This window comes from Filicampus tigris, chromosome 7 (genome assembly GCF_054856515.1).
Source record: "Filicampus tigris isolate MCC_2025a chromosome 7, RoL_Ftig_1.0, whole genome shotgun sequence".
Classification (NCBI taxonomy): domain Eukaryota; kingdom Metazoa; phylum Chordata; class Actinopteri; order Syngnathiformes; family Syngnathidae; genus Filicampus; species Filicampus tigris.
This window is the reverse complement of record NC_141223.1, coordinates 13644752-13672342: the sequence shown is the minus strand read 5'-3', so window position 1 is coordinate 13672342 and position 27591 is coordinate 13644752. Positions and strand designations below refer to the sequence as shown.

At 41.4% G+C, this 27591-nt stretch overlaps 1 protein-coding gene across 3 annotated transcripts in view; it reads left to right on the top strand.

The window, feature by feature from the left end:
• Positions 1–25116, top strand: part of LOC147144845 (rho guanine nucleotide exchange factor TIAM1-like) — a 59237-nt gene extending 34121 nt beyond the window's left edge. For all 3 annotated transcript variants that reach the window (XM_086035662.1, XM_086035664.1, XM_086035663.1), the window contains exons 7-27: positions 101–286; positions 2647–2793; positions 2858–2932; positions 3073–3243; positions 4869–4973; positions 5242–5323; positions 6556–6642; positions 6847–7059; positions 8306–8406; positions 14437–14619; positions 15636–15704; positions 16474–16599; positions 16671–16779; positions 17324–17503; positions 17569–17687; positions 18116–18224; positions 18304–18362; positions 18726–18831; positions 19473–19560; positions 21561–21733; positions 23420–25116. In XM_086035662.1, the coding sequence (XP_085891788.1) occupies positions 101–286; positions 2647–2793; positions 2858–2932; positions 3073–3243; positions 4869–4973; positions 5242–5323; positions 6556–6642; positions 6847–7059; positions 8306–8406; positions 14437–14619; positions 15636–15704; positions 16474–16599; positions 16671–16779; positions 17324–17503; positions 17569–17687; positions 18116–18224; positions 18304–18362; positions 18726–18831; positions 19473–19560; positions 21561–21733; positions 23420–23868 (2937 nt within the window). In that variant the 3' untranslated portion in view covers positions 23869–25116. The remainder of the gene's footprint in view (positions 1–100; positions 287–2646; positions 2794–2857; positions 2933–3072; positions 3244–4868; positions 4974–5241; positions 5324–6555; positions 6643–6846; positions 7060–8305; positions 8407–14436; positions 14620–15635; positions 15705–16473; positions 16600–16670; positions 16780–17323; positions 17504–17568; positions 17688–18115; positions 18225–18303; positions 18363–18725; positions 18832–19472; positions 19561–21560; positions 21734–23419) is intronic.
• The last annotated feature ends 2475 nt before the right edge of the window (positions 25117–27591 follow it).

Here is a 27591-nt window from a genome sequence, read left to right as displayed (position 1 = left end):
AGGGCCACAGTGCAATGGATCGCTCCACTGGCCCAGTAAACTTGCGGCATCGAAGGTGAAAGCAAGCCTGGCTCAACGGTTCCCTGGTGTCATCCCGCAGATCTTCTTGTGGGAGCAGAACCTGGAGCAGTTCCACATGGACCTGTTCCGCTTTCGCTGCTACCTGGCCAGCCTGCAGGGCGGCGAGCTGCCCAACCCCAAGCGCCTGCTGGCCTTCGCCTCGCGGCCCACCAAGCTGGCCATGGGCCGCCTGGGCATCTTCTCCGTCTCGTCCTTCCACGCGCTGGTAAGGCAGCTGCGCCCGCCCGTCCTTGCGCGACCATTTGGGCAAGTACAATGTCACACTTGTGGGACACACGGCAAATGTGCAATTCGACTGGGTTGTCTCGAACAGGGAATGTCAGTGTTTTTCAAAAACATTAAGGATTTAATGGTAAGATTTTATGGAAATTGAGATGGATAATGACGTTATACCCCTTTTGTATGCACTATGTGAATTATCAAACACTTTTTTGTGGTACTAGAAAATCACTTTGAATGCTATTTCCAATTACATTTTAAACTAAAAATATTTATAGCATGCTTGCTTCATGTTTTTTTCTTGAACTTATCTAGAAATTAATTGTAAATTTAAATTTTGTATCATGATTACTGTTATGATGACTACTATATATTTATTTATGGGAAATTCTGCATCAAGGTTATTTAATATATTTTTGTGACTATTGTTTAATACCGGTAGTATGACTAATCATTCTATTTTTGGTTACAGTAATTATTTGCCACACCTTTGTGGCACAATTTAAGAGTATACAAAATGAAGTTTGATTAATTTAACTATATAATTTTCAAATGTTGGCATTATATACTGTACTACTGCTATTAATAATTCAAATTATAATAATAATATTTTTAACATTTACTTAATCATATAAATACAGTGGACCTTTGCATAATCGACACAAGCAGATTTGAATGTTCAGATATTTTTTTCTATTATTTTAAAACATTGCATATTGAAGTTTTACCAACATTTTGGGAAGAATTTGGTGGTTTGAAAATTATTATACGTGGCTTTTCACTTCACAGTCTGGCCCTTTCCCTGTCCCCTTTGGATAACAGGGGTACACCGCATTATTATTTTACAATATTACAAATAATTGTAGTGTTACCAGCATAGATACGGGAAGACTGGGCCAATCTAGGAGCAACATTTCATAAATGAATTACTTCAGTATCAAGCCAACCTTTGAAACACTTCCTAAGAAAAGAACAAAATCATTTTTGCGCTGTTATTTTGGTGCCGGGGTGGGTGCGCAGATGTTCGCTTTGGAGGTTCTGTTGTGCACTCCCACGGCCGCGCTGGGGTCACATGACCCTGCTGCTAAAAACAGCTAGTCCAGGGAAACATCGATCCCCACCAACATGCTGGCGTTGCCAAGCAGGTGGGTGTTTGAGCTAATACACACAAGCTGGGTGGGATATTCATATTTTATTTTTCTCTGATTCTCCCACATGTTCCCCATTGAGTCACAGCTTCCTGTCCAGGAATACCCACGGTTGAGCATTTTGATGCTCCCACGGGCAGTGTTTTCCTCTTTGAACTTTTGCTCCTGCTTAGCCGCGATTCCAGCAGGCGATACGGCTCAGTTCAACTTAGTTGAGCTCTACACGCTACGTGTTGCATCGTTGCATCCCAATGGGGCTTGTTGTGTTTCCACTGCAAGATGATGGCGATGATAGCTGTGGCGTGAGGCGCCAATGAATTCAGCAAAGAAAAAGGCTTTGCAGTAAACAAAAGACAACAGTGGAGGACAGCCAGCAGTTGGTTTCTTTCTTCTTGCCAAGATGACGAGATTTCTTTATTTTTCCAATGTTACACGGGAGCGAACGTTTTGTCCTACCAAAGGTGCTAAAAAGTGGTAGGGTGCCACTTATTTCATTCAATTCTTTGTACAACTTTTGACAGTGAAAATTGGTACTGCTTGCGTGATGATGTCTCTGCACAGTAGAAATGAACAAAACGGACAAAAAATGAATCCACAGTCAAAAAGAAAAGCCCAGAGCACACTCAAGACCCATAGAATGTTCTGTTCTGTGACAATATAATCACCGAACATACCACAAGAAAATAGACTACCTTCTTTCACTAGAAAAAAAACGTTGTTTCTGCTTCTTTCCATGATTTAGCAGTAGAACATGGGTTGCTTTTACCCAAAATACAGTTTTGACCAAAAGTGGAGAAAATAAGCTTTTTGTGGAAAGAAACATGACAAGCAGAACAGTGACTTTGGCATTAAAATGTTTTGCTTTTGGTGTCTCCTCAAAACCATAATTCATGAACAGATATACAACTTCAAACGTTGCTTTTTTACATGGTGGTCATCATTCACTCCATGAGCCGCGTCATCTTTTACATACTCATTGAAGTGTGAGGTGCCAAAACTTGTCTGACTTCCAACATGTTGGCATTTCCCTCACTCAAAATCGACGTGACAAGCCAAGATTCACCCTCTAATCTTCAACTCTTCTGTCTTTAACTTGTGTATGTCAGTGGCAGTACAGTAAACTGTTGGATTCCGGTTGAAAATAAAATAGATCAAAATAAAATCTACAGTGATGGTTCTTGTTGTGTGGCGGTCTCAGGTCGCAGCTCGCACGGAGAGCAGCGTGAGACGAAGGGCACATGCCATGTCGCGCTCGTGCAGCAAGCGCAAGAGCCGCTTCTCGTCCCTCTGGGGTCTGGATACCACATCCAGGAAGAAGACCAGAGCCCACCCCAGCATCAACCAGGTTGGTGTCACGCCATACTCTTAGTCTTAAATGCACACTAATGGGTTTTTTTTGCCCCCCGCAGGTCTTTGCAGACGGAGAAGAACTTGTGAAAAGGACTGCAGACGGAATATATGCTGAGTCAGCAAAGGAGCACCAGGCAAGGAGAACCCGAGACTTTTCTTAACGGCAACATTTACTTGCAGCAAAAGCAAAGTCGTAGCCGAGTCCAGTTTTTCATAAGTGTTAGCTGGGCAAGTCCCAGGTCCTAAAATTGGTGACTTGTTTCTCCCGTTGCAGCCGAGTGAGGAGGCACCCGGGAAGAGTATTCCTGGGCCTAGCACGGAGAGTGACATTTGGGTGCCCGATCACCTCACCCCGTCCTGGGTGTGTTTGCCCAACGATCAGCCGGTGCTGAGCATCATCCAGCCTGGAGAGTCAGCGCTGTGCGCGCTGGAAACCATATGCAAGGTTGGTTGCTGTTCGCAAAATTCTTCTTCTCCTTCATTATTTGCCTGCACAACGCTTTCATGTGCTTACCTTTAGTGACATTGCAAATGCATATTCTGCCCTCTAGCGGTTCAACACATGTAATACCATGGATAAAGCCACAGGAGTCAGCCATTTCACCGCACTGACAGAAACACGACCAGCCTGTCTTGTGTGCGTAATGCGGGATAGTTTTGTCAACTAACTGTTCACATTTAGTACCTTATCCCTTTGCTTGCGAGGTATGTCCTTGTGTGGGACATCTTTAGATGTAAAAATCTCTACCAGCGTATATATTTAGCCGACCCAGAAGTGGAAGTCTTTGTTTCCTCTTAAAATAACCTTGTGTTATTTTGCAATAATTATTCTACAAAAAATGAAAACGTCTTAAGGTAAAACGCAAATGTTTTGCAATAAAACACAATCGTATTGCGTTATTACTCAATCTTAAATATTCTCTTGTTGTCCCCTGGTTGGCATCATCATCATCTTCATCACATCACGATAGGCTTGTGTTGCAGCTGAATGCTATCTCGGTTAAACAATTTAAAAGGACGAGCACGGACGGGGTCGGGCGGGGGCGATAATTTTTATGAATAAGGACGGAGGGACGAGGCCGGAAGGGTATCCAGGTCGCAGACGCAGGACGGACCGGCAAAAAAGGGTCGAGTGCCCCTGTGTTCCCGTCTCTAATCGCCGCCAGCTCTGCTTTGCAGTAATTAAATAAAACGTTATATTTCTCCTTTTTTAATTAAAGGGACCTCAAATCTTACGCATATTTTACATTTTGGATTATTGTTCCATGGACATCACCGTCAGTAACAAATGATTGTGCGGTAAACATTAGTTGCGGGTAAATATGTTTTTAAAATTAGCAATTGAATTTATTCAATTTTATTTCTTCAAATGGTTGCACGAAATATAATCATCTAGATCCATATACATTTTTTAGTACATCTACTAAATAAGTAAGTTAAGTAGACCATACATCAACTAAATAAATGTATCTGGATCCAGATGATTTTATTTTGTGCAACCACTTGCCGAAATAAAAGTGAGTAAATTCAACACCCAACTTTTTCAGTGTGGAAGGCATTTTCTCATATGTGAATCTTTAAAAATGTGTGGTTGTGAAGTCTCACAGTAACTGAGAAAACATCATTGCTAGCCTGCTAGCTAACTTCATCTTTCGAGTGCGCTGCCCATTTTAGGGTCAAGAGCACGCCACAGAAAAGTCAACTAATTGGCCAGTTACTGTAACTACTTTTGCATTTCCAACATGTCTATTTTTGAATCAACCTTCCACTTTGAAAAATAAACTACGGCTGGTGTTCCGTCTCCCTTGCTAGACAATTATTTCAAGTAACACCTTCCTTTTGGGTGACACTTCACATCTTCAAATAGTGAGAGTAGAGGAGGTGGCTAAAATCATCATTCAAACCGTTTTTGCAATCGCTCTGCCTTGGTCCAATGACATAGAAGACTTCCTTTATCAGTATTACAATTAGAGTTTGTGCCACCCAGAAGTATGTGCGAAGTCATTATAGTGTTGGAACACATTGTGGTGGTGTGGTGGTGAATGTTAATGGTCATGTGACCGCATACAGGCCCACCAGCTGGATCCCACCAAGCACTACCTTCGGCTCAAGTTCCTCATCGACAACAGAGTGCAGTTTTATGTCCCCAAACCGGAGGAGGACGTGTGTGACCTGGTATGCGACCACTTGTTGGAACATTAACGATATTTTGGACCGTACTTGCGCTAACTCCAATATTGGCTTCCAGCCCTAAATTGAAACCCTAATCCACGATTGGAATCCTATACCTGACTTCAAACCCAAATTTGAAACCCCAACCCTTGTTTGCAACCCTCATTTGAAAGCTTAACTGGGTTGGGACTGTTATTTAGCATTATATCCCAATCAGACATTGTGATAGTGTTTGCCTTCCTAACCTGTGTGTTGTCTTGTTTCCAAACAGCTTTACAATGAAGTTGAACTCTGCTCCAAGATAACAAAAGTGGTCCAGTTTGACCGAGACGAGTCGTGCATGATTGGTTACGGTAGGAAACACTTGACTTCTAATTGTCTGTTTATCCACCTGCGCTCAACTCATTTTACATCTTTTTCGAACTGAGCCACATGTAAATATTGCAATTGCATTTTTGAAAATGATCTCGTTTGCGTGTGATTTTTTTTCCCCTCAATATGGCGATTTAATATAAAATTATTTATTTATTGTTTACAAACTATATATTAATCTGTATTACAATGAACAATAACAGATTTGTTACACAGTCCAAAAATGTTTGGATTTACAGGTTAGGCAAATGAACCATGAATTAATATGAAAAACAGTTTATTTGTCTACTTCAGTTAAGATCCGGATTCACATGTATTCTTCAGTGGCATTTGAATAACCCACCGTGTACGGCTACGCACGGCGTCGTGACTCAAATGGACGTCATTTCCGCTTGTTACTTTCAACTCAATAAAACACTTGCTATTCATGTCACTCACCACAGGAATGAAGCAGCCGGTTTCCTCTTCGCTCCAAAAGTGTGTTTTGTGCCACGTCTCTGAGCTTGTTTACCTCTTCTTGGGTATTTGTGGTGGGTTGTGCGCCAAATAATGCACTTCCGCATACAAGCACTTCCAGTACTACAAAGACCAGCATTAATTGCGGTTGAGCATGAGCAGAGTGTCTCGATCGTGTATGTTTGCGTGTCGGCAGTATCTTTGCCTTTTTCGTTCTCCTCTCCTCCTTCTCCATCCACCTCTCAGCAATAATGCTAAGTACAGAATCTTATGCTTTTTATTTTAATGTATTTTCGTTTTTTTTTTTTTTTATATAGAGTATTTCGACGTAAATTTCAACTTTTAATGGCGAAATCCGACATACGCGGAAATTCGTGTGACATCATCAGTGTAGGAACGGAACTCGTTCGTAAATTGAGGACTTCCTGAATTATTGAATTTCAACTAACTAGCATGTAGTGCCAACTGAGCGCGATGTATTCAAATCAATGTTATTAAATAATTATATCATTATAATCATATAATTCTAATTATGTAATTAGAATTTTTATAATTAGATTATGTAATTATTGTTCTAGATTGTTCCAAACTATGTATCAGTAGCTGTTTGAAGCGCGGTCTTTGCTGAATGACATGCATTCTTGAGTAATTCAGGTGCACTCCGAAGTGATTGCGAAATCTTGTGAATCGCTTTCCATGTATTGCCGATTTATACGAGCCAGCTCTCTCCCTCCTCGTCCTCCTCCGCCTCATTCAGGTTTCTCCATCTCGGTGGTGGAGGAGGACCGAGTGCAGCAGCTTTACATCACCGACGTGAGGGCGGGCGGGCTCGCCTTTGCGAAAGGTCTGTCGCATTCAAAAGCACTTCATGCAAACCAGCAGTGTGTGTGTGTGTGCGTGTTGGGGGAGTGTACATGTTTGCAAGTGTGTTTATGCAAACAGCAGAGTGGCTTTTATGGAAAAGAGCAGTTTGAAAGGACACTGAACGGGAAACTGAGCTTGAAACCCTAATCTGGGGGATCTGTATCCTGTGTGTTTACGCGGTCAGGTCTTAATGCGGGCGATGAGATCTTGAAGCTGAACGGGAAGGAGGCCCACAGCTTGGACTTCTCCGACATGAAGGCGGCCTTCTCGCTGTCGTCGCTGGCGTTGACCGTCAGCGCGCTGCCGCCGCTGGAGCGCCACCAGCTCTGCTTCCTGCCGCCGCGACGCTCAGACGCCGCCGACGACCCGTACACGGATATCTTCTCCCAGAGCCAAGGTGACCGGTCGCGGACAAACGCATACTCTCGTCCGCCGGGGTCAAACAACCCTGAACGTGTTCGTCTGACTGGTCAGAAGTCATGACGAGCCGGGCAATGCGGATCCACTCCCGGCCTGTGGGTGGCGCGCGGACAAATAGGGTGCACGCAACTGGCCCCAATGCAGGTGGACAGTAAAAGTGGGAACCCTAATTTCAAAACCTAACCTTTGGTTCAAACCCTAATATGAAACCCTAACTATGTTTGAAATGCTAAGCCTGGTTTAAAATCCATCATTTAAAACCCTAACCTTGGTTTGAAACCTAAACCTTGGCGTGCGACCCTAATTTTAAACCTGTAACTTTGGTTTCAAACCATAAATTGAAGCCCCGATCTTTGTTTGAAACCCTCATTTTGAAAACTACGCTCATTCAAAACCCTGTTTTTAAATCCTTACTCTGACTTGAAACCAAAATTTTACAATCTTTCCCTTATTTGGAACAGTGTTTTGAAATCCTTACCGGGAATGAGATCTCAATTTGAAACTCAAACTCCCAAGTAATTTGAATCCATAACATTGATTTCTTACCACAACTTGGAACACTAAACTTTGTAACCCAAAATTTTAAAACCTTACCCTTTTTTGAAACCCTAACCCTGTCTTGGAATCCTAATTTATAACACTAACTCTGGCATCGAACCTTAATTTCAAACCGTAAATTTGTTTTCAAACTCTGGCATGGAACCTTAATTTCAAACCGTAAATTTGTTTTCAAACTCTAAATTGAAACCCTCACCTTTGTTTGAAACCCTAACCCTGTCTTACAAATTTGAAATTCGAATCAAAATTCAAATTTTAAAACCCTAACCCTTTTTTACATCCTTAATCCTGTTTTGGAACCTTAACTTTGGTTTCAAACATAAATTGAAACCCTAACCCAGGTTCAAAACCCTATTTTTAAACTATTCGGTTCCAAACCGTAAATTTAAACCCTAACCTTCGTTCGAAACCCTAATTTAAACCCTAAATCTGATTTTGAACCCCTAACTTTGGCCTCAATCCATTTGAAACCCTAAGCCAAGCTCCAAATCCTAATGTGAAACTCTGACCTGGTCTTGAAACCTGGTCTTGAAACCCTGGTTTGAAACCCAACTTAGCATTTAATGCTAAAGCTTCTTTTCGATGACTTTGCGGTGCTTTGACATAATTGTGTTGTGTTTTGGTGACTAAAACTCAATGTGTGTGTTGGCATGTGTGCATGTCAGAGGAGATCCTGGACGACAGCGCGGGGCTGCTGCTGGAGAGCTCGGGAGACAGCTTGGACGACGACTCCGAGATCTTCGGCCATTTGGACGACTGCAGCAAGGTAAGAAAATAGCCGTATTTGGCCACAAATATGGTGGTGAGGCCCACTTGACATCAAACGGGGGTCAATGTGGCCTCTGAACTGTTGACTATTGACTTGACTCGTAACATTTAACTATGTAATCATAAACCACACACACAAATCATAACCATGTTCCCACTTTCAACTGGGCTAAGTTAAGCATCTCTAAACCGTATGTGTACGTGTGTGAATGTCCGCTTTCTGAGGCCAAAACTGCGTTGCTATGTGCTGTCAAGGTAGCGTCAAATCAGCCATTTTCCTTTTCCGCATGCCTTCAAAATAAGATTTCCATCTGAACAGGAAGTGAGAAAATGAAATGTTGTCCTTTACATGTCCTCTACAGCATTGAAAACATAAATATTGATTCAAATACAGCAAAAAGTCAATATGAATATCTAATAACAAACATTAAAGCGGTCTCGCAGGATTTTCATTCTCTTGGGCTTCACTTGGCTGTTAAAAACATCAAACGTCACACACAATGTTTTCAGCTCTCTGGAAAGCTTCTGGGAGTGAACGAAGCTCCTGACCATTCAGGAGTGTGTTCTAATTAAGTTTAAATGTGTTTAAAGAATATACAGTATATAAATTAAAAAGTCTTTATATTGCAAATTTTCACCTATTGCTGTTGACTGCGACTTCAACACTCCCCACCGTGGACGTGACATGTGGACATTGAACACGCTCTCAATCATTCATTGCATGACTGAATGCTTGTTTGCCTCAAGTTGAAGCATTTTGCTTGAATGCAGCAGCAACGCTCGGATGCTTTCACAATTTTCTTCACATTTGCTGTGATTAAATAACATTGGCGCCGCGATGGGAAGGAGAAACTTAAGCTGTACGAAAGGACATGTCGCATTTTTTTGTTCTGGCGCGTAAGCGAGTGCGAACTGGCACCTCGCTCGCTCCCGGCCAGACTGGATGCAACATTTGGTGCTTTTGCACCCACACTGTGATTTTCTCTTCAGACGACGAAAGCCACGGACAGCAGCGGGCATGACATCTGATCACTTATTTTTGTTTTTTTAACCTCAACCTAATTGCAGTTTTTTTGTTTGCAAGAAGGATTTCCTTAAAACAAAACCCTATCAGGCTTAGAACATACATTTCAATTTCTAACTTTGGCTTTGAAACCCTATTATAAACCCTAACCCTGGTTTGGGACCCTATTTTGAAATCCTAACCCATTAATCAAACCCTATGCCAGTCTTGAAACCTTACAGCTGGCAGGAAACTCCAATTTGCAATCTTACCCTTGGATTGGAAACCTAGTTTGAAACTTGCAACCATGCCAGGCATCAAACCAATTTGAAAACATAAAATCCAAACGCGTGGTCATCTGAATAATTGTCCTGATTTAAGTGCAGAAGTGCAGTATGTAATTGGCATACGTCAATCAATAGCTTTCATTGCCGATCACAAAAATGGATCCCCTGCAGCTCGTACTTTGCAGCCTGCAGCCAACTGTGTGCAGTCTGTGTGCAGTGTGACGCCCCCCTTCCTTAACACTGCACACGTTACACACCAAGCCAGTCACTGAATCTGATTAATTAATCGAAAGAAGAATTGACAGGTGAATAAATAAAATTTAAAAATGCAATTAATCCATGTGTTTGCACTCAGAATCACACTCATGGATGATCATTATCGGAATCGGCATCATAAAACCCTGATCGGAACACCCCTAATCCAAATGCTAATTTGAAACCTTAACCTTAATTTTAAATACAAAATTGAAACTGTGTCCCATGCTTGGAACCCCAATTTTAATTTCCAACCTAGGCTTCTGGCACTAATTTAAAATCCTAATCTTGATTTGAAACCCTATCCCGGGCTTAGAACCGTATTTTTTTCTAACCTTGGGTTCAAAATTTAATTTGGAACCCTGTGCCTGGCTCGAAACCTTAACCCTGACTACAAACTCCTAATTTGAAACCCAAACCCTTGATTCAAATTCGAATTAGAAACCCTTCCATCCATCCATTATCGATACCGCTTATCCTCACAAGGGTCGTGCTGGAGCCTATCCCAGCTGTCTTCGGGCAATAGACGGGGGACACCCCGAATTGGTTGCCAGCCAATTGTGCAGGGCACACAAAGACAAACATCCGCGCTCACAATCACACCTAGGGGCAATTTAGAGAGTCCAATCAACCTACCAAGCATGTTTTTGGAATGTGGGAGAACGGGGAGAACATGTAAACTCCACACAGGGAGGCGGAGCCGGGATCGAACCCACGACCTCTGAACTGTGAGATGGACGTGCTAACCAGTCGACAACTGTTGAAAACCTATGCCAGGCTCTAAACCTAATTTGAAACTACAATCATGGCTTGAAAGGCTAATTAGCCTCAACCCTAAATTTGAGCATTTATTATTATTTTTTTTTACATTTTGATGAATTAGGTGCAGGACTAGTTCCCCCTCGTTGAGTTCATTGCAGCCAAAACCCTCCAGCACCAGTTTTTCCTGTACTTTCTCTATGCTTGAAGCCCACCCTCGTACTCCCGCCGCCTCCCACTCCTGAAACTCTGTATTCACACCTCCCCACCACCACCACCACACACACACACAGGAGACTCCTTCCCTTTCTCACTGATTTCCCTCGCATTAGCGCACTTGCTGGGCAAACGACGGGGAGGGCAAAAGCGCAGCACGCAGAAAGGAGTCGCGAGGTGGGCGGCGAGGAGGCGGCCAAACATCTTCCCCACTTGTCCTTCGTTTCGCTTTGTTTTCTCCTCCCGACCGGAGACGAGATGGACTCGTGCGCCGCGGGAGTCATGTGCCAAGCCAACCTCAATTAAAAGTGAAAAATAGTGGCATCTGCGTGCATGCGGCCATGTCCTCTCTCAAATGGACTCAGCCCAGGAAGCGCTCGTGCGACTCACTCTTTGACATGCTTCATCTGGTAAGCTTGTACCGTCTTCTTGCTTTTCCTGGGGAGTCACCCGTGCCGTTTGGTCCCCCGTTAATGTGTGTGCGTGTCTGTGCTGCACCTTTAAGTGTGCATGTTGCCCCCCCCCCCTTTTTTCCTTTTTGTAATCTCATTTGCTGCCATTGACGGCTATATATGTCAAAAATCCATTTTTACTGAGCCGGTAGTGAATGAGGTAATATTATTAGATTTGTTCAAAACCCTACAAATGGCTTCAAAGGCAAATTCGAAACCCTAACCTGGTCTTGAAACCCTAATTCAAAATTGTAAGCATTTCTTGTGACTCTTAATTTGAAACCCTTTGCCTTGTTGGAAACACCAATTTGAAACCCACAAATTTAGCTTGAAAGTCTAAGTTGAAATCTTAAATATGGCTTGAAATTTTAGTTTTTAAAACCCTAATCCTGGTTTAAAACCCCCAGTTTGAAAACCTACTTCTGGTTTGAAACATAAACCCTGTCTTAAAACCCAAATGTTAAACCCTGTTTTTGGATTAAAACCCTGATTTTAATCCGTAACCTTAGTTATAAAAGTAGAGCTAAGCCTTGTTTGAAACCCTAACAGTCCTAATTTGAAACCTTCAGCATTTTCTTGAAACCCTTATTTGAAACCCTATCCCTTGTTAGAAACCACAATTTCAAACTTGTCTTGATTTTGTCTGAAACCCTGATTTAAAACCGTAAACCATTCTTGAAATCCAATTGTAGACCTTTTTGGGTAGGCGTCAATTGCTCGTGGATGAATGGTTGCAGTATATCATGGCTTCAATTTGGCATTTTGTGCACTTGTGAAATCTATTGTGGCCACAGACCACCAAAATGTCCCAAAATGTCTGCTTTTAGTACATAAAACACCATGTGTGGATGGCAGCTTTGCCCTTTGATGTTAGATGGACACGTAAACACTTTTGCCTTGGCGAGTTGTCTTTTAATTCTCGCAGATGAGGTGTTAATGAGCTGTGAGCGCCATGGGCCAAAAGTCTGACTGCAGAAAGTGGTTTGACGGGCCGGAGCGTTTGTGTTCAATCTGAGGGCTTTCATTGCGTTACAATGTTGAGGTTATGCGAGTGCATTATTTTTCAAACACAAATTTCAAAGCCAAAACCGACTAACTGCCGCCTCTATATCCTGGTTAAAACTCTAAACCTTGCTTGAAACCCCAAATTGAGACGCTAACATTGGCTTTAAACTCTAATTTGAAACCTTAACCTTTGTTTTAAAACCTATGCCAAGGTTAAAGCCCTAATCTTAAACCACAAATAGGACTTCAAGCTTCACTTTAAAATCCCTGACCCTTTCTTGAAACTAGGGATAGGTGAGTGGTGATATCAGGTATCAGTATCGCACCGACAGGTATCAGTATCGTGCCGATACCGGCCTTATCTTAAGGTATTGTGTACTTGTGGAGGCTGTCGATACCATCCACTGATACTTAGGGAAAAAACAAGTCTGACATTGAGTAAGTCCTCCTTGGCAGAAGTTGGCACCATACTGCGGCAGTTTGACACATTGGTGACGCCATCTGCATCAGAAAGAAAGGTCTTTGTTCACAATTTTTTGTCATTGTGTTGAATTAATTTTTTTGCATCAAAAGTACTAGAGGGATCGGTACTTGGTATCAGTGAGTACTTAAACAATGAGTACTCGTACTGGTATCCCTCTGTCGACAGACAGCGATGCTGACCATTAAAGTACCTTCTGCGCATGCATAAGATGTAATACCTTCCATACCATCGGCGGCGGTAGTCACTATTTCTCATTGTTAGAAAAATCCAACCGGGAAGCCGTTGGCCGGGGGCGGATTATAAAGACGTAAACAATGCATTCAGCTATATTCTTCGCTCACGATTCACTCCCACGCAAAGTAAACCAACACGTTCTTGACGCGGTATTGTGAAATACTTAAGTTGTCAACCCTCGCTCTTGTACTTGTAAGAAGATTAAGGCAGCGAAGGCGTGTGGTCACTGTTTATCCGCATTTGTCACTTCCCGTTGGTGCTCCGAGCGCTGAATTTGCTAGCTAACGGCCAATCAGAGTGACAAAATGTCACCACTGGTGACACCGATTCAACATGCGTAAACGCCCCCAGGAGCTTACTGACGGGTTACGACACTACGACGGTGGCCATTACACCCAACGGACAACGCATTCAAACGCCACGTCGCTTCACGACCTCCAACGTCGGTTTGGTCTATCTAGGCTCGAGCGTGATATCTGGTTTGTAGACAATGACGATATTGACGTCTTTGTAACAGAATAGAGGATGGTAATTACCACTCGATTTTTTTAAATTAAAATAGTGCTTCTCTTGCACTGGCATGTTATTTTTACATCTTTGATTGAAACAGTAAATGATAATAAACTCTACCTGTGTGAAAGCCACATGTCTAAGCTCTTTAATTCTTTTGGAATTGTGTTTCTCTCTGCTACAGGGTCTGAGATATTAATTAATTTAAAAAGTGTTGAATTTCTGGGAACTATTATTTATAATTAATTTATAACCTTAACCCTGGTTAACCCTTGTGTGAAACCCTATCCCAGGCTCAAAACTACCATTTGAAATCCTAACTCAGGGATAAAACCCCAAATTTGACACCTTATCCCAGCCTTGAACCCCAAAAGCCTTGCTTGCCTTGAGCCAGTAATTGAGGGGGCGGGGTGACCGCTGGCAAAAGGGCTGCCTCGTCAAAACAGTTCCGGAAGGCTTAAACGAAGCTGCCGTGAAGGCTCTGAACTAATAGTCCAAAAAGTAAGCCAAGCAGCCGTTGTGCACTGTCACCCAGTGATGGAATTATCTATTTTTGCCCCCCCAAATTACAGCGTAACGCACATCAGGTTTGGTTTCCAGGGCAACCCCTCTGGAATGTTAGGTGGATTGTTTTGATGATGGCATGAGATGAGATGAGTCACTTATGGCGGCAGCCGCAATCTGAGGAGGAAAATAAAGACGTAACGATTGCTATGACACTCAATTTATCTGACACTCAAAATAGACCATATATATACATATATGTGTGTGTGTATGTATGTATAATATATTTTTTTAATTTATATTTTCTGTTTCTACTCAGAATACGGAGCAAGTGTCCGCCTTCTGCCGTAGCCTCCATGACATGAATCCCCCGGAGTGCGTGTCCTCGTCCTCGCCCAGCCCGGACTCCCCTTTCCCGCCGGCGCTCCGGCAGCTATCGGACGCCGACAAGCTGCGCAAGGTCATCAGCGAGCTGGTGGAGACGGAGCGCACCTACGTCAAAGTCAGTATCTAAGAAAAACACAATTTTTTTGCGTCTAAAACTTTGAAGTGTTACAAAGGTTGGTCGAAACAAGCTTTAATGAAGGTCCACTTTTGGACTTTTAATTGTTTTAGGTACACCTATATTAGGCAGAATTGGTTAGCCCCAGCTTGAAGAGCACAAACGGCGTTCTACCCTTTATGCAATTATTTTGTATATGTATATGTTAATAATTATTAATTATTAGTAATACATTTTTTTACTATGCTTTTGCAGTTTATTTTTTTACATGTATTTGTTTTATATTGTTGTATTTTTATTGCAATATTTACAAAAATAATTGTCATTGTAAGTATTAAGTATTATTACATTTTTATTGCACAATATTTACAATAATTAATATTTCATAGTTTTACATTTCATAGTTTTAACAATCTTTACAAATGTTGGGCCTCCGCTGTGTTTATTTGATGTTTATTAATTTTAATATTACTTTTTTCAAAACCAGATTGACAACTATATTTAGGGCACTATATAGTTATTATTATTATTATTATTATTATTGTTATTATTATTATTATTATTATTATTATTATTATCATTTGTATTATTATTATTATATTATACTATTATTATTATTTGAACTACAATATTTACAATAATTGTTCTTGATTGCAGTTGTTATTCTAATACTGTTTTTTTTTTTTTTAAATAATGACCGTAACAATTGGGCCATTGCAGTTAATTTATTACCAATACAAATGTAACAGTTTAATTACAGTAGTAAAAAGTTATTATGTAACACTCACCAGACACTTCATTAGGTACACTTGTAGGCCTGTACAAGTGCGTTTGTGCATATCTGCAAATGCAAAAAAATATTTGCAACTCCTTTAGGTTCTGCGGGTTTCCCCAGTTTCGTGGCAGTTGTGTGCACTAATTGCTAAAGAAGCCCCAATACATCCATCCATCCATAATTAATAAATCAATCAATCCATTAGTCAGTTTAATAAAAACAAAACGTTTGTCTTCTTCAGGACCTCAACAGCCTCATTGGGAGATATTTATGCCCGCTGCAGAAAGAGACCTTTCTCACCCAAGATGAGGTATGTCATGTACTGTGTGTGTGTCACGTACAATATGTGAGTGCTTCCGTGGGCGCTACTGCCTTGAAACAAGTTGAAGTGGGTTACATAATGGCAGAATGGACGGCTTTGTGCGAGGACGAGGGCTGAACGATGAGAGAAGTGAGGAGGATGGGATGTTTTTACACCTGCATGTGCTACTTGGACACTGCGAGCTGCTTGTGTGCACCATCTGCTGCACGGCTCTACTATCACTCTGTTGTTATGAGGATTTTGTACAAAATGCTGTTACTATTTGGTGTTTTCATCAGAGTGGGATTTTGTACAAAACATCAGTAGGATTTGAACATACTGCCTGAGTAAGTACCCGGAGAAAACCTAGGGGGGAGAATAGGCAAACTCCACACAGGAAGGTCGGAGCCCGGAATTGAAATTTGCTCTGATAATACGCAACCATAAGTGCCTTTGAATAATCTTGCTAAATTGATAGGGTCTATGTAGCAAAATGCTTCATGAGAATTTACTGGCATTTTGTAGAAAAATTTGTATTTGTATGTTTTTGTTTTTGTTTGTTTTTTTGGGGGTAGCACAAATTGTTTATAGCCTGGAGCCCCCCCAAAAGGTTTTTCAGTGTCTATAGATGCCACAAGACGGCAGTAAAGCACCTTTTCTCTATTAAACAAGGCTATGGCCTGACTAAGTGATGCTCCTCCCCTCAATTCAGCAAAGTTGTATCTATATTAATGGATTCTGTGTCTAACTCCAACCTACCTTCCTTTTGTTGCTCCAGCTGGATGTTCTCTTTGGAAATCTTCCAGAAATGGTAGAGTTCCAGGTGGAATTCCTCAAGACTCTGGAGGACGGTACCCATCTGGTTCCCGATCTGGACAAGCTGGAGAGAGTGGACCAGTTTAAAGTAAGGAGACACATAAGCATATAGAAAAAAAAAAAAGCTGCGTTAAACACTCCTTCGTCCGCTGTTGACAGAAAATCCTGTTCTCCCTCGGAGGCTCGTTCCTCTACTACGCCGACCGCTTTAAGATCTACAGTGCATTCTGCGCCAGCCACACCAAAGTCCCAAAGGTCCTGGTTAAGGGTGAGCGACTCCTCGTTCCACCTTGTTGCTCGAAAGGAGACGGCGCTCATAGCCGGGGGACCATCTGCCGCCTGCCGACAACCGACATTAATCTCCCGCTCGCTGTTGTCAGCCTCGCGGTTGTGCATTTGACCTCTGCATACTTGGCTGCTGGTTACGTTTTGCTGAAAGACAGACCGACCTGCGGCCAAGTACAGTCTGCTTTCGTAGAGAGGTTTCTGAGGGGTGTTAGGGAATAGGGTTAGGATGGTTTTAAATTGAGGTTAGAGGTTTAGGGTTACAAGTATGGGGTTAGGTTTGGGATTCAGGGTGGTTTGAGTTTGATTTCTGTTAGGGTTTTATAGTGAAGAGGTAGGTTACAGTTAGTCCCAGGCTGTCAGGTGCATGTTAATGCAACATGTGGAACTATAACTGTAATGCCGTATTTTAGCCAATCACAAATCAAAAGAGTGTCATTTCCATAAAAGGCACAAAAAGTGAAGTGAATGAAGTTACTCCTAAATGTCACATCTGACATGACTTAACCGTTTTATGATCTTTGCAGCCAAAAGTGACCCCAACTTCAAGGCCTTCTTGGACGAGCGCAACCCCAAGCAGCAGCATTCGTCCACGCTGGAGTCGTATCTGATCAAGCCCATCCAGAGGGTCCTCAAGTACCCTCTGCTGCTTAGGGAGCTCTACTCGCTTACTGACCCGGACAGCGAGGAGCATTACCACCTGGATGGTGAGAACCACTGGCACCGCCTGGTCCCGGATGTTGCGCTAACTAGCCTCCGCTGTCGTTCGCAGTCGCCATGAAGGCCATGAACAAAGTGGCCAGCCACATTAACGAGATGCAGAAGATCCACGAAGAATATGGCGCCGTGTTTGACCAGCTCATCACAGAGCAGACTGGCGACAAAAAGGAGGTATTTTACTTGACTCGAACGGCGACATATAAGAAGCTCGTTCAGAATTCAACACAAAACCCAAAAATCGACCGAGTGATTGGAACGCGAAAGACTCCTACGATGGGGAACTCGTAAGTCGGGGTAGAATAGTATGTTATGAGACAGTGATACATCTCCACTGTTGTAATCTCTTTGCATGTCAAGGAAGAGCTAAGTTTAGCCGGCTCTGTGAGTCATTTCTTTTGTAAGGGTGATATTCTATGATGAGTTTTTTGTGTAAGTGTTTTAAATCATAGTTTGTGTGAACATTGGTTGAAACTCTTACAATAGGCAATTGTAAACATTTTGGGGTGCCATGTTTTTTTTTTAATCATTCGAGGCATTCGGGCTCTTTCCCTACATTGATCAATTGGCAACACAGGTGAATTGTTGGTCCTAATTGTCAGGTTGCTGACTTGTCCATGGGCGATCTGCTGCTCCACACCAGCGTGTCCTGGATCAACCCACCTGCTTCCTTAGGAAAGTGGAAGAAAGAGCCCCAGATGGCCACTTTTGGTATGAAACCTTTCTTGTTGGCACATTGTGGCTTTATGAGGATAAATTTCACGGTCACATTTTTTGGCATATCTTTTAGTGTTCAAAACGGCAGTTGTCTTTGTGTGCAAGGATGGATCCAAACAGAAAAAGAAAATGGTGAGTGGCGACACACTGCAAGGAAATTTGTTTTTATATCCAAATCAAAATGGAATTATCCTGTAGACTGGAAACTGGAAACAGAGGCACTCAGAGTATTTTGCCTACGCATTTCAGCCTTGGTAGGCCTTCATCAGGGCAAGCTACCAAGGCTGAAACGCGTAGGCATTTTCTCCAACTGGCCATATTAAAATAAAGGCCTTTTAATTCAAAATACTTTGAGTGCGTCAGTTTCCAGTTTTTTTGGAGTCCTGCATTGATCCCCCGACTGAAGAGCACCAAAGAGACAGTTTTGAGAAAACTAAAAACATCCGAGAAGCACTCCGATATGCTTTACTGAATTGTCCTGTTTTTGTTTTCTAGGGAAGTTCCCACCGTGTATCTATGTCTTCCGAAGAAAAAGACCCCTTCCGATATCGTCACATGATTCCGACAGATGCTCTCCAAGTGAGACCGTTGGCGAATGCAGGTAAGTTAATACTGAGGTGAATTGTATGCCCATGAGATTCGCTCATGCAGTTTCTATCAGAATTTGTGAGCCAAACATAAGATAAAAATTGTATCGCTCTAAATGTCTACTAATCATATCCATTGGAATAAGTTAGGGAGGTACGGTTACAGCCAGTGCGTTAGGGTTTGGGGCTTCAATTATGGGGGTTAGGGTTGCAGCCGTAGGTTTGGGTTTGTCCTACAGCCAGGCGGTAAGAGATACAGTATGGGGTTTGTTGGTTAATTTACAGGCGAATGTTGTCATAAAGAGCTACAGTTACAGGTTTAGGGTTACAGTTAGGGAGTTAAGGTTCAGGGGACAGCTAAGGATGGGGTTACTGCTAGGTGGTTAGGGTTATAGTTTGGAGCCAAGTGTTGAGGTTTGGTGGTTTGGGTGACATCTGGGTTTTTGGATTTGGACCACAGTTAGGGATTTAGGGTTAAGGTTCGGTGCTGAGTGTTTGGGTTACATCTGGGAGTTTAGAATTAGGCCTGCAGTTTGTGTCTTAACGTTAGATGGTTAGGGTTACAGCAGGGGGCTTCAGTTAGCTGGTTAGGTGATCGTGGACAACCACTCTTGCTCAAGTCTCGAATGAGTCTTAATAGACGTTTCCTCTTCAGACGGCGAGGGCACGTCCGTGTGCGAGATCGTTCACACAAAGTCGGAGTCAGAAGGTCGGCCGGAGAGGGCCTTCCAGCTGTGTTGTAGGTGAGGATCACACTCGGCTATTTTGTTTTTCACCACTATCTTTGCAGAGATTTTCACAATGACGTCACATGTGCTTCTGGCTGGCAGAAATTCCAATTGCACCACTTGTAAACAAATTTTCCATGTCATTTGATCAAGGCAGAGCAATTGAGAAAACGGGGATGAATAGCTTAAGTGATGACTTTTAGTAGTTTGAATGTGTGAAATGTCAATCGAAAAGACGCTACTTGAGGTAAATTGCTTCGAAGCGGGACAGACCCCCTTCCATAATTAATATTTCAACAGGTACATGCAAACTTAAGAAGTTGGTGCGTGTAGCTTGCTAATAAAGTTGCCATCATCTTAGTTAAGTATGGAAGTTGATGTCGTCTGTTAACTAAGGAAGTTAGCATAATTTTAGCTAACTTCTTACTATTGCTGTCAAAAACCAGAGGTGGGCATTCCTTCTGACTGACGGACGCCCGTTTTGCTGACGATAGATGGGAAACTCAAAAAAAAGATGGACTAAGCACAGTCGTCCGTCTGTCTGTCACTAACCCGGGTAAGTCCGAATAGACCTCACAGTCAATCATAGACAGACGCCCGTTTTGCTGACGAGAGACGGAAACGCGACCCAGACTGCATTGGCTCTAGAAGCACAGCAGTTGGCGGTATGCACCAAAGAGAGAATCATGTGTTAGTCAGGCTGACCATTATCCAAACTGTTTGTCTAAGAAGTAACAAAGTATCAGTAGTTTTGAATACAGAGACAGTTTTACAGAGATGTTCTTGTGAGTTAAGTTTGACATTTCTATTTTTATTTCTGGAAAGAGTGCTGTTAGGAGATTGTGAAACTGTATTTTTCAGGCCCACACTTCATTTCAGAAGGTGGCAGTAATGCACCAAAAGTTGTTTGCCAACCGCTAAAAGACAGAAGGAGAAGAAGAAAAAGATGACTTCTAAGAAAAAAAACATTGTAATTTCAACTTTATTTCTATTTGCAATGACTAGGAAGTATCCACCAGGATTGTACCTTTGGCAACAATGTGACACGAGATTCTGGTTAAAGTAAGCAAAGCTTTACCATTTTAATCAAATGGTTTCAGATAATGGATGGATGGATGGATAGATTTTTCATCTGTTGGACCTTTTTTTATCTTTTCGGAATGACGATAGACGGACTGGCGTACCTTTGATGTTTATTAACAGAAGCGTGGTTAAAATAGCATGATGGACTGACCAACAGACAATTACATTTTGGTTCGGCTTGAAAAATAGACGGATGACGGACGGGTACCCATACTGCTGATGGATGATGGACCGGCAAACTGAAGGAAGATGCCCTCCTCTGTCAGAAATGTTTTAGTTTTGAACTCTTGCATGCAAGTAACTTAAAGAGTTTATCGCATAAAGCAACAAAAGACATTGTGAGATTTATTGATTCATCTTGACTAAAAATGGGGGGAATTCAGTTAACATCAATGAAGAACTGGCTAATTATTGTACTTGTCTGTTGTTCGGTTAACGGCTAACTAACACATGCTCTTCTGACGGTGAAATGGATAGAGCTAATGTTAGCTAGTATGCTAGTCATTATGTTTTGCTAAATTTCTCAAAAGAGAACCCAATTAAACATTTAATAGATACCTGTGGGACAATGTCTTCCACAAACTTGATAATGGCAGTTTGGTTCCCAGTCTGTCTTTAAGTTGCTGCTTTGCCCTTGGGCAGTCTTGTAGTCTTTTCTGTACGACTATTTAAGACTTTGACTTGATGTTTCCTTCTCATGCACAGTTTATGCTAGATTAATTTTGACTTTTGGAAGTACTGTAGATCAAAAAAGACCTAAACCTTTGGTCTATATCTGACGGCGTTACCCCAAACACAAGTTTTTGTCAGTGTTTTCAGTTCAAGTCAGAGGTAATCAATTGCATTTCGGCCACTTGGAAGTACCCTGGCGCCTAAATATTGTTAAAGGTCTGAAGAGCAGATGATCCGATAACCTCGCATCACTCTCTCAGCTCCCCAGAGAGTAGGAAAGACTTCCTAAAGACGGTGCACTCCATCCTGCGAGAGAAGCACCGGCGGCAGCTGCTGAAGACGGAGAGTCTGCCACTCAGTCAGCAGTACGTGCCCTTCGGAGGGAAGCGCCTGTGTGCGCTCAAGGGCGCTCGGCCCGTCATAAACCGAGCGGGTAAGTGACCCGCCATAGTGTTAATGATGCAACGCCAGGAAATTTGTCTGAAGTACAAGTGAGACAATCTTCTTTTTTTTTTTCCCTTGGAATTGGTTTGGATGTGTTACAGTACTTTTCATCTCAACACAATGGTGCTAGTGATGCAAGGTTCTTGCAAAAAAAAAAAAAAATCAACCATAAAGCTACATTTAAGTTTGTTTAGTTTTAGTTAACATCATGTTCTTGTTTATTTCAAAAATATTTTTTTGGGGTTGAATTTAACAATGTCATAAAATAATAACCATACATATACCTGGCGAATATCTATCCACTTTATATTCATATGCTGTATTTATGTATATATATTATTGAAAGATTAGCTGACTTAAACAATATGGGCCATGCGCATACACAGAAGCTTTCATACCAGAAGAGGGTTAACATTTGGAACTGATCCAGATTGCACATTTAGCAGTATAAATATGCAGAGCTGGGCATTTCTCCTATCCGCCGGACCGGTCCGTCTATCCGCCTATGACAGACAATCATTTTGTAGGCGATAAATGATAGATAGGAAACTTAAAAGAAAAAGATGGACAAAGCATAGGCAGAAGCGCATTTTTTTCCGTTTAAGTAATCATCTTTCTATTTTACTACTTTCGATTTTTGTGGTGAGGCTTCCATGGCCGCGACGAGGCTTCCGTTACCCATTGGCTGGGGGCAAGGGTTTTTGACAGCTTGTGGGTCCTAAAAGGAGATGTGTTTAATCAGGCCACAGTGACGCCTCCATGCCACGGTGAGTGTTTCGTTTCAAATTTCGCTCAGCGGCGTGTGGGGGGCTGTTGGTTGAACTTGGTTGATGGAAACGCTAACGGAAGTCATTTGAAGTTGGTTGACGGCAGAGGTGGGTAATCCAGGTCCAGAAAGTAAAAACCCTGCCACAGTTTAGCTTTAGCCACAGGTCCTTCTACTCAACCAGCAGGTAAACAAGCTCAGTTGATTGGAAGCACCTGTAGCTAAAGCCGAACTATGGCAGGGTTTTTACTTTCTGGACCTGGATTACCCACATCTGGTTGACAGAAATGCTAACAGAAACCAGTTTAAAATGCTAGGCAGACCGGCCTATAGGCGATTACTATTTGGGCCAGCCTGACAAAAAGGCAGATAGACGGACGGTGGAAGGGTACCCAGGCTGCAGACGGAAGGCAATAAATTGAATTTTTTTCTAAAATACCCACCTCTGGTAAATTGAATATGAAAATTTGTTTTGTTGTGCTTACCACCTAAAAATGAGGTAAGTCAGATACAGAATTTTGCAATGCAAACTGTAAATGGGAAAAATCCTTGAACGATGTTGTGACTAATACAAAGAACAAGGGTATTTTCTGTTAAATTTAGTTTTTTGATCATGTTACAAAATTCCAAAATGTTAAAAATAGTTGATAATAGATGAATATCAGTAACAAATGGATGGGAAAAAATGTGCATGCGCGTAATTGTTCGGGTCAGACCAAGGTTCAGTCTGGAGCTGATTGCGCATTTACTAATGTAAATGGAACATGACCTTTGAACTTTCTTTTCTTTTTTTTTAAACTTAACTTTTTAACTATGATTGGATGATTTGTATTTTGTTGTGCTTTGTATTGCTCTTCTATGCTTTTTCTGCACCCATGTTCTCATTGGCTTCTCCTGTTACTTCCACAGCATCTGCACCAACCAGAACCCTCGGTCGGAGGAAACTGGTGCGCAATCGTTTCACAATCGACACCGACATCGTCTCCGACGGCGAGCCCGAGCGGGACCTGGTCTTGCCTCCGGAGCCCCAGGACGAGCGTACCGAGCCGGAGCGGATGGAGGCGGAGCACGACCAGCTTCTGTCACCATCTTCAGAAGCCGGCGACACAGACCGCTGGGTGGAAGAACAGTTTGACCTCAAAGAGTACGAAGACCCTGAGGAGGTGAAGGAGACTGACATCCTGAGCGACGAAGATGACGGCGTCCGCCTGGACGCCTCCGTGGCTGAGCTGTCCCTGCGAGGCGAGGGAACGGGCAATGGGAATGGGGGCGGCGAGACGTCGGCCACCGCGGAAGACCATGCGAAGCAGTCTAACGTTTGGGTGCTACGGGAGCATCCGGAAGGCTCACCCGACTGAAATCGCACCTTGGACAGCTTTGGACGTTCTCCACGGCGACGCATGGGCTGTAAGACACAAACTAATCATAGTACAATCATGGAATCGTAATCACGTGCTTTGATGACTGGCAGTGTTTGCACACTAGGGCGGCGCTCTGCAGCCCAGCCTGCTGTTGCCAAATTACACTCGTCACAGAAAGTTAGTGAAACTGGGCCTTTGGGTGAAATTTCAGGTTGAGCCTAAAATGCACGAGAACCTTGACAGGTAAACTTAATTTGACCTTCTTATGTCTAAACTTATGTGTCCAGTTGTTCAGTATTTCCTTCTGTGACTCTTTCAGTATCGCTGTACCTCCCTCTGAGAACATTCTGTGCTATCGAGTTTTTAGGTGTCATCTTGGCTTCACGTTGTCAAAATGTGAACAGCACAACTGAATAACAATTGTAATTGAAGCAGGAAATGTATGGTCCACTCATGGATCCAACACCTGTTGAGAATTTTGTCGTTTAGCTCCTTTTTAGAAATCAGCAAGTTGTGCAAAAAGTACTGAAATGGTCAGACATGTGCTTTCAAAAGTTAGAAACAAGGTCACCTTGAAGATCTCTATTGAATTTTAGGTTCATCCTGAAAATTCACCAAATCCCTAACTTTTTGTGAATGGTGTATGTATTTGTGTGACTCAGATTGAATTTTATATTTCTTCTCACAGAAATGGAATAAGTAATAGAAGCTGGTGATAAGTCTTGCGTTTAATGGACCGCTCCTGTTTTTAGAAAGTATTTTGTTTATTTAAGGTATTTTGTTTTACAGTTTTTTAGACTACTTCAGTTCCCTAAGTACATTTTTGGAACAATACATTGTAAGTGGTTTTAATTGAACTTCAACCTGTTTTACTTGAATATTTGATTTGAGGTTTTTGTTTACATAAACAGGTTTTCCTTTTTTTGCTCTTCAGTATTGCCTTTCAAAGAAAACTAATATCTCGTGCACACTCGTCTCGAGAATTTGCACATGAGCTGTTTTTTTTTTTTAGTGGTCATCACTGGATTCCAAATTAATGTTTTGTATAATTATTTATCGAGTTGCAAATGCATTTGTTAGGGCGGTCCACATGTGCTCTGGCAATCACAGGAGAGGGAAGAGGTCCATTTTGGTCCAAATGTGTTGAGATAATTGTGCTACCAGGACTGCATTTTTATTACTATTACTGTGCCTGTACATAGAAAATGTATTGATATCATAATTAAAAAAACCTGTTGTTTCCTACTTGTGAGTCAACTCCTGTTTTTGCAGCATTTATCTTGCACTTTATTAATATATAGTATTCATATTTATTAACGACAAAATAACATTTTAACTAAAATTTTACAAAATTAAAAAAAAAAAAAACATTGTTATGTTTTACATGGTAGTCATAGTAATACCTGTAAATGTTGCTTTAATGGGGACATGGAGGAAAACTTGAGGCAAGCTGCATGTTAATGTATGTGCAGCTTTATATATTTCTTGAACAGGGAATGTATTTGTCTTTTTTCAATTTATTTTAATTGCAGTCTCTCCTGCATGCACCATTCAAAAATGACATTATCACATTTCAGTTGTATTTGCTAAAGTGTTAACAAAAAGGTAAAGAAAATTTTATTGTCTCCCACTGGTATTATGGAACAAAACAAACTAATATTTTAATTCAAATCAATTAAAATTTTTGTAATATTATATGTAGGTATATAAAATGGATCTATAAAGCATGAAACGGCTGTCTGAAAAGTGCATTATTGCCGCATACTCTTTTTCCAAGGCTGGTTTGTAAATGTGCTGGTGTGGCGGGCATCAGCATCAAGCAGCTTGTTGAAAGCTGCATTAGTCGAGAGTAAAAGTGCTCACAGGTGACGCTTGAACGCAACAAGAGCTTCAACTGGCATTTGTGCCTCATTCATTTGCTCCGCACTTTCATGTACTCAGCGGGGTTCAGTTGGAAATCATACAAAAAGTTGACAGTTAAATATATTGGGAAGGTCAAGGATGTTTTCTGTTTCTTATTTTGGTAAAAAGCCACAGATGAATAATGTAATAACTTTAAAAATTTAAAAACAATATAAAAAATCAGCTGACCAAAATTCCTATGTGTAGTCCTAGTTTTCATGTCAGAACGGGGTTCAATCTGGATTTGATTAAGATTGCGCATTTCATGTAAAAAACAAAACTTGAAACAATTTCAGATGCTTGAGAGAGAAAGACCCTGTTAAAAACGTCAAGTAGGTTTGCTGTTAAATGCTGTAAAAATCTTATTCATGAATAATGTCTTTCAAATTTTTAGTTTTAAAAGAAAACTATTCCCTATTGTTTAATATGGGTTAATATCAAATCCGGTATTTGCTGTTTCTGGATCTGATTCTGACTGTGCATTTGTTTACCATTGTAACTTGTCCGTGGATTGTTTTTTATATAATGTCATGAAACTTTTAAAATGTAAAAAAAAAAATAAAAAAAAATAATGGATGAATATAAAATATTATTTCAAATTATCAAAATGCCTTATGTACATGCACAAATGTTCTCATGTCAGACCAGGTTTCAATTTTGTTCTGATCCCGAATGTCTATATACCAATGTAAATTGACAATGGATTTTTACAAAAATGTCATATCACTTATTTTCTAAATTGATGTATACTGTACTGTATATTAAATACGATGGATTATTATATACGCTTCAGTCTGGATCTGGTCCAGACTGCACCTTTGACAATATAAACTGAACATAGTAATTTGTAATTTATTGTGTTCATGAATGTGAAAGGAAGTCAAGTTAAATCCAGAACCAGAATCACAGTTGCATGTTTTAGCTTTTATTCTTTCATAACGAGCAACTGTAGCGTGAAATACAAAATTTGTGCAAAATCCTACTAGATTTGGATGATGGCTAAAAGTGTCCAGATGATAACAACCATCCTAAAGGGAGCAACATTGGACTCTTTGCACCCCTCTAGTGGCACTCGCTCATCCCTGCACTCACTTCTTGTTGATATTCAGCCATGCTTCCAACCATTTTCGTTCAGGTGGAGGTAGGTTAGCTGGAGCCTATCTCAGTTGACTTTGAGCAAGAGAAGCGGGATACACCCTGGACTGGGTGCCAGTCAATTGCAGGGCACAAACTGTGTTTTTGGAATGTGTTTCTAATATTTTGGTCATTGTATTATGTCTGTGGAGCGGGGCAAAATATGAGGTAATGCAAACTATTTAACTGCTTCTCCCAGGCCCCGACCCCGGAAAAGCGGTAGAGAATGGATGCATGGATGGATAATTAGCATTGGTTGAGGCTGTTATGCTATCAAAGCAACTTGTTCCATGTTGCTTTGCTAACGTTGTGAACTGACTAACAAAAAATCCTGTATTTGCTAATGCTAAAAACTTAATTAAAAAAACAAACACTTTACTCGTTTTTTTTCAGATTAGACATAGATTTTTTTTAACACAAGCTAGGTTAATCTTTTTTTATCCCACAACGCGTTCACCATGAATCAATCAGTCAGTTTTTACCTGTCTCTACTGATGTATTTTTATTTTTTTACATAATTTCATTATCCATGGAGGTTGAGAAAAATAAAGGGCCTATGTTGTCAAAGGACTAGAAAGTACAGATCTGTTTTCGTAAAAAAAAGTAAAAGGTTTTCAGCAGAATAAATATTGAAGTAGGCCTACGGATACCTGAAAAATCGACTTAAGTACAGTGATGAAATAT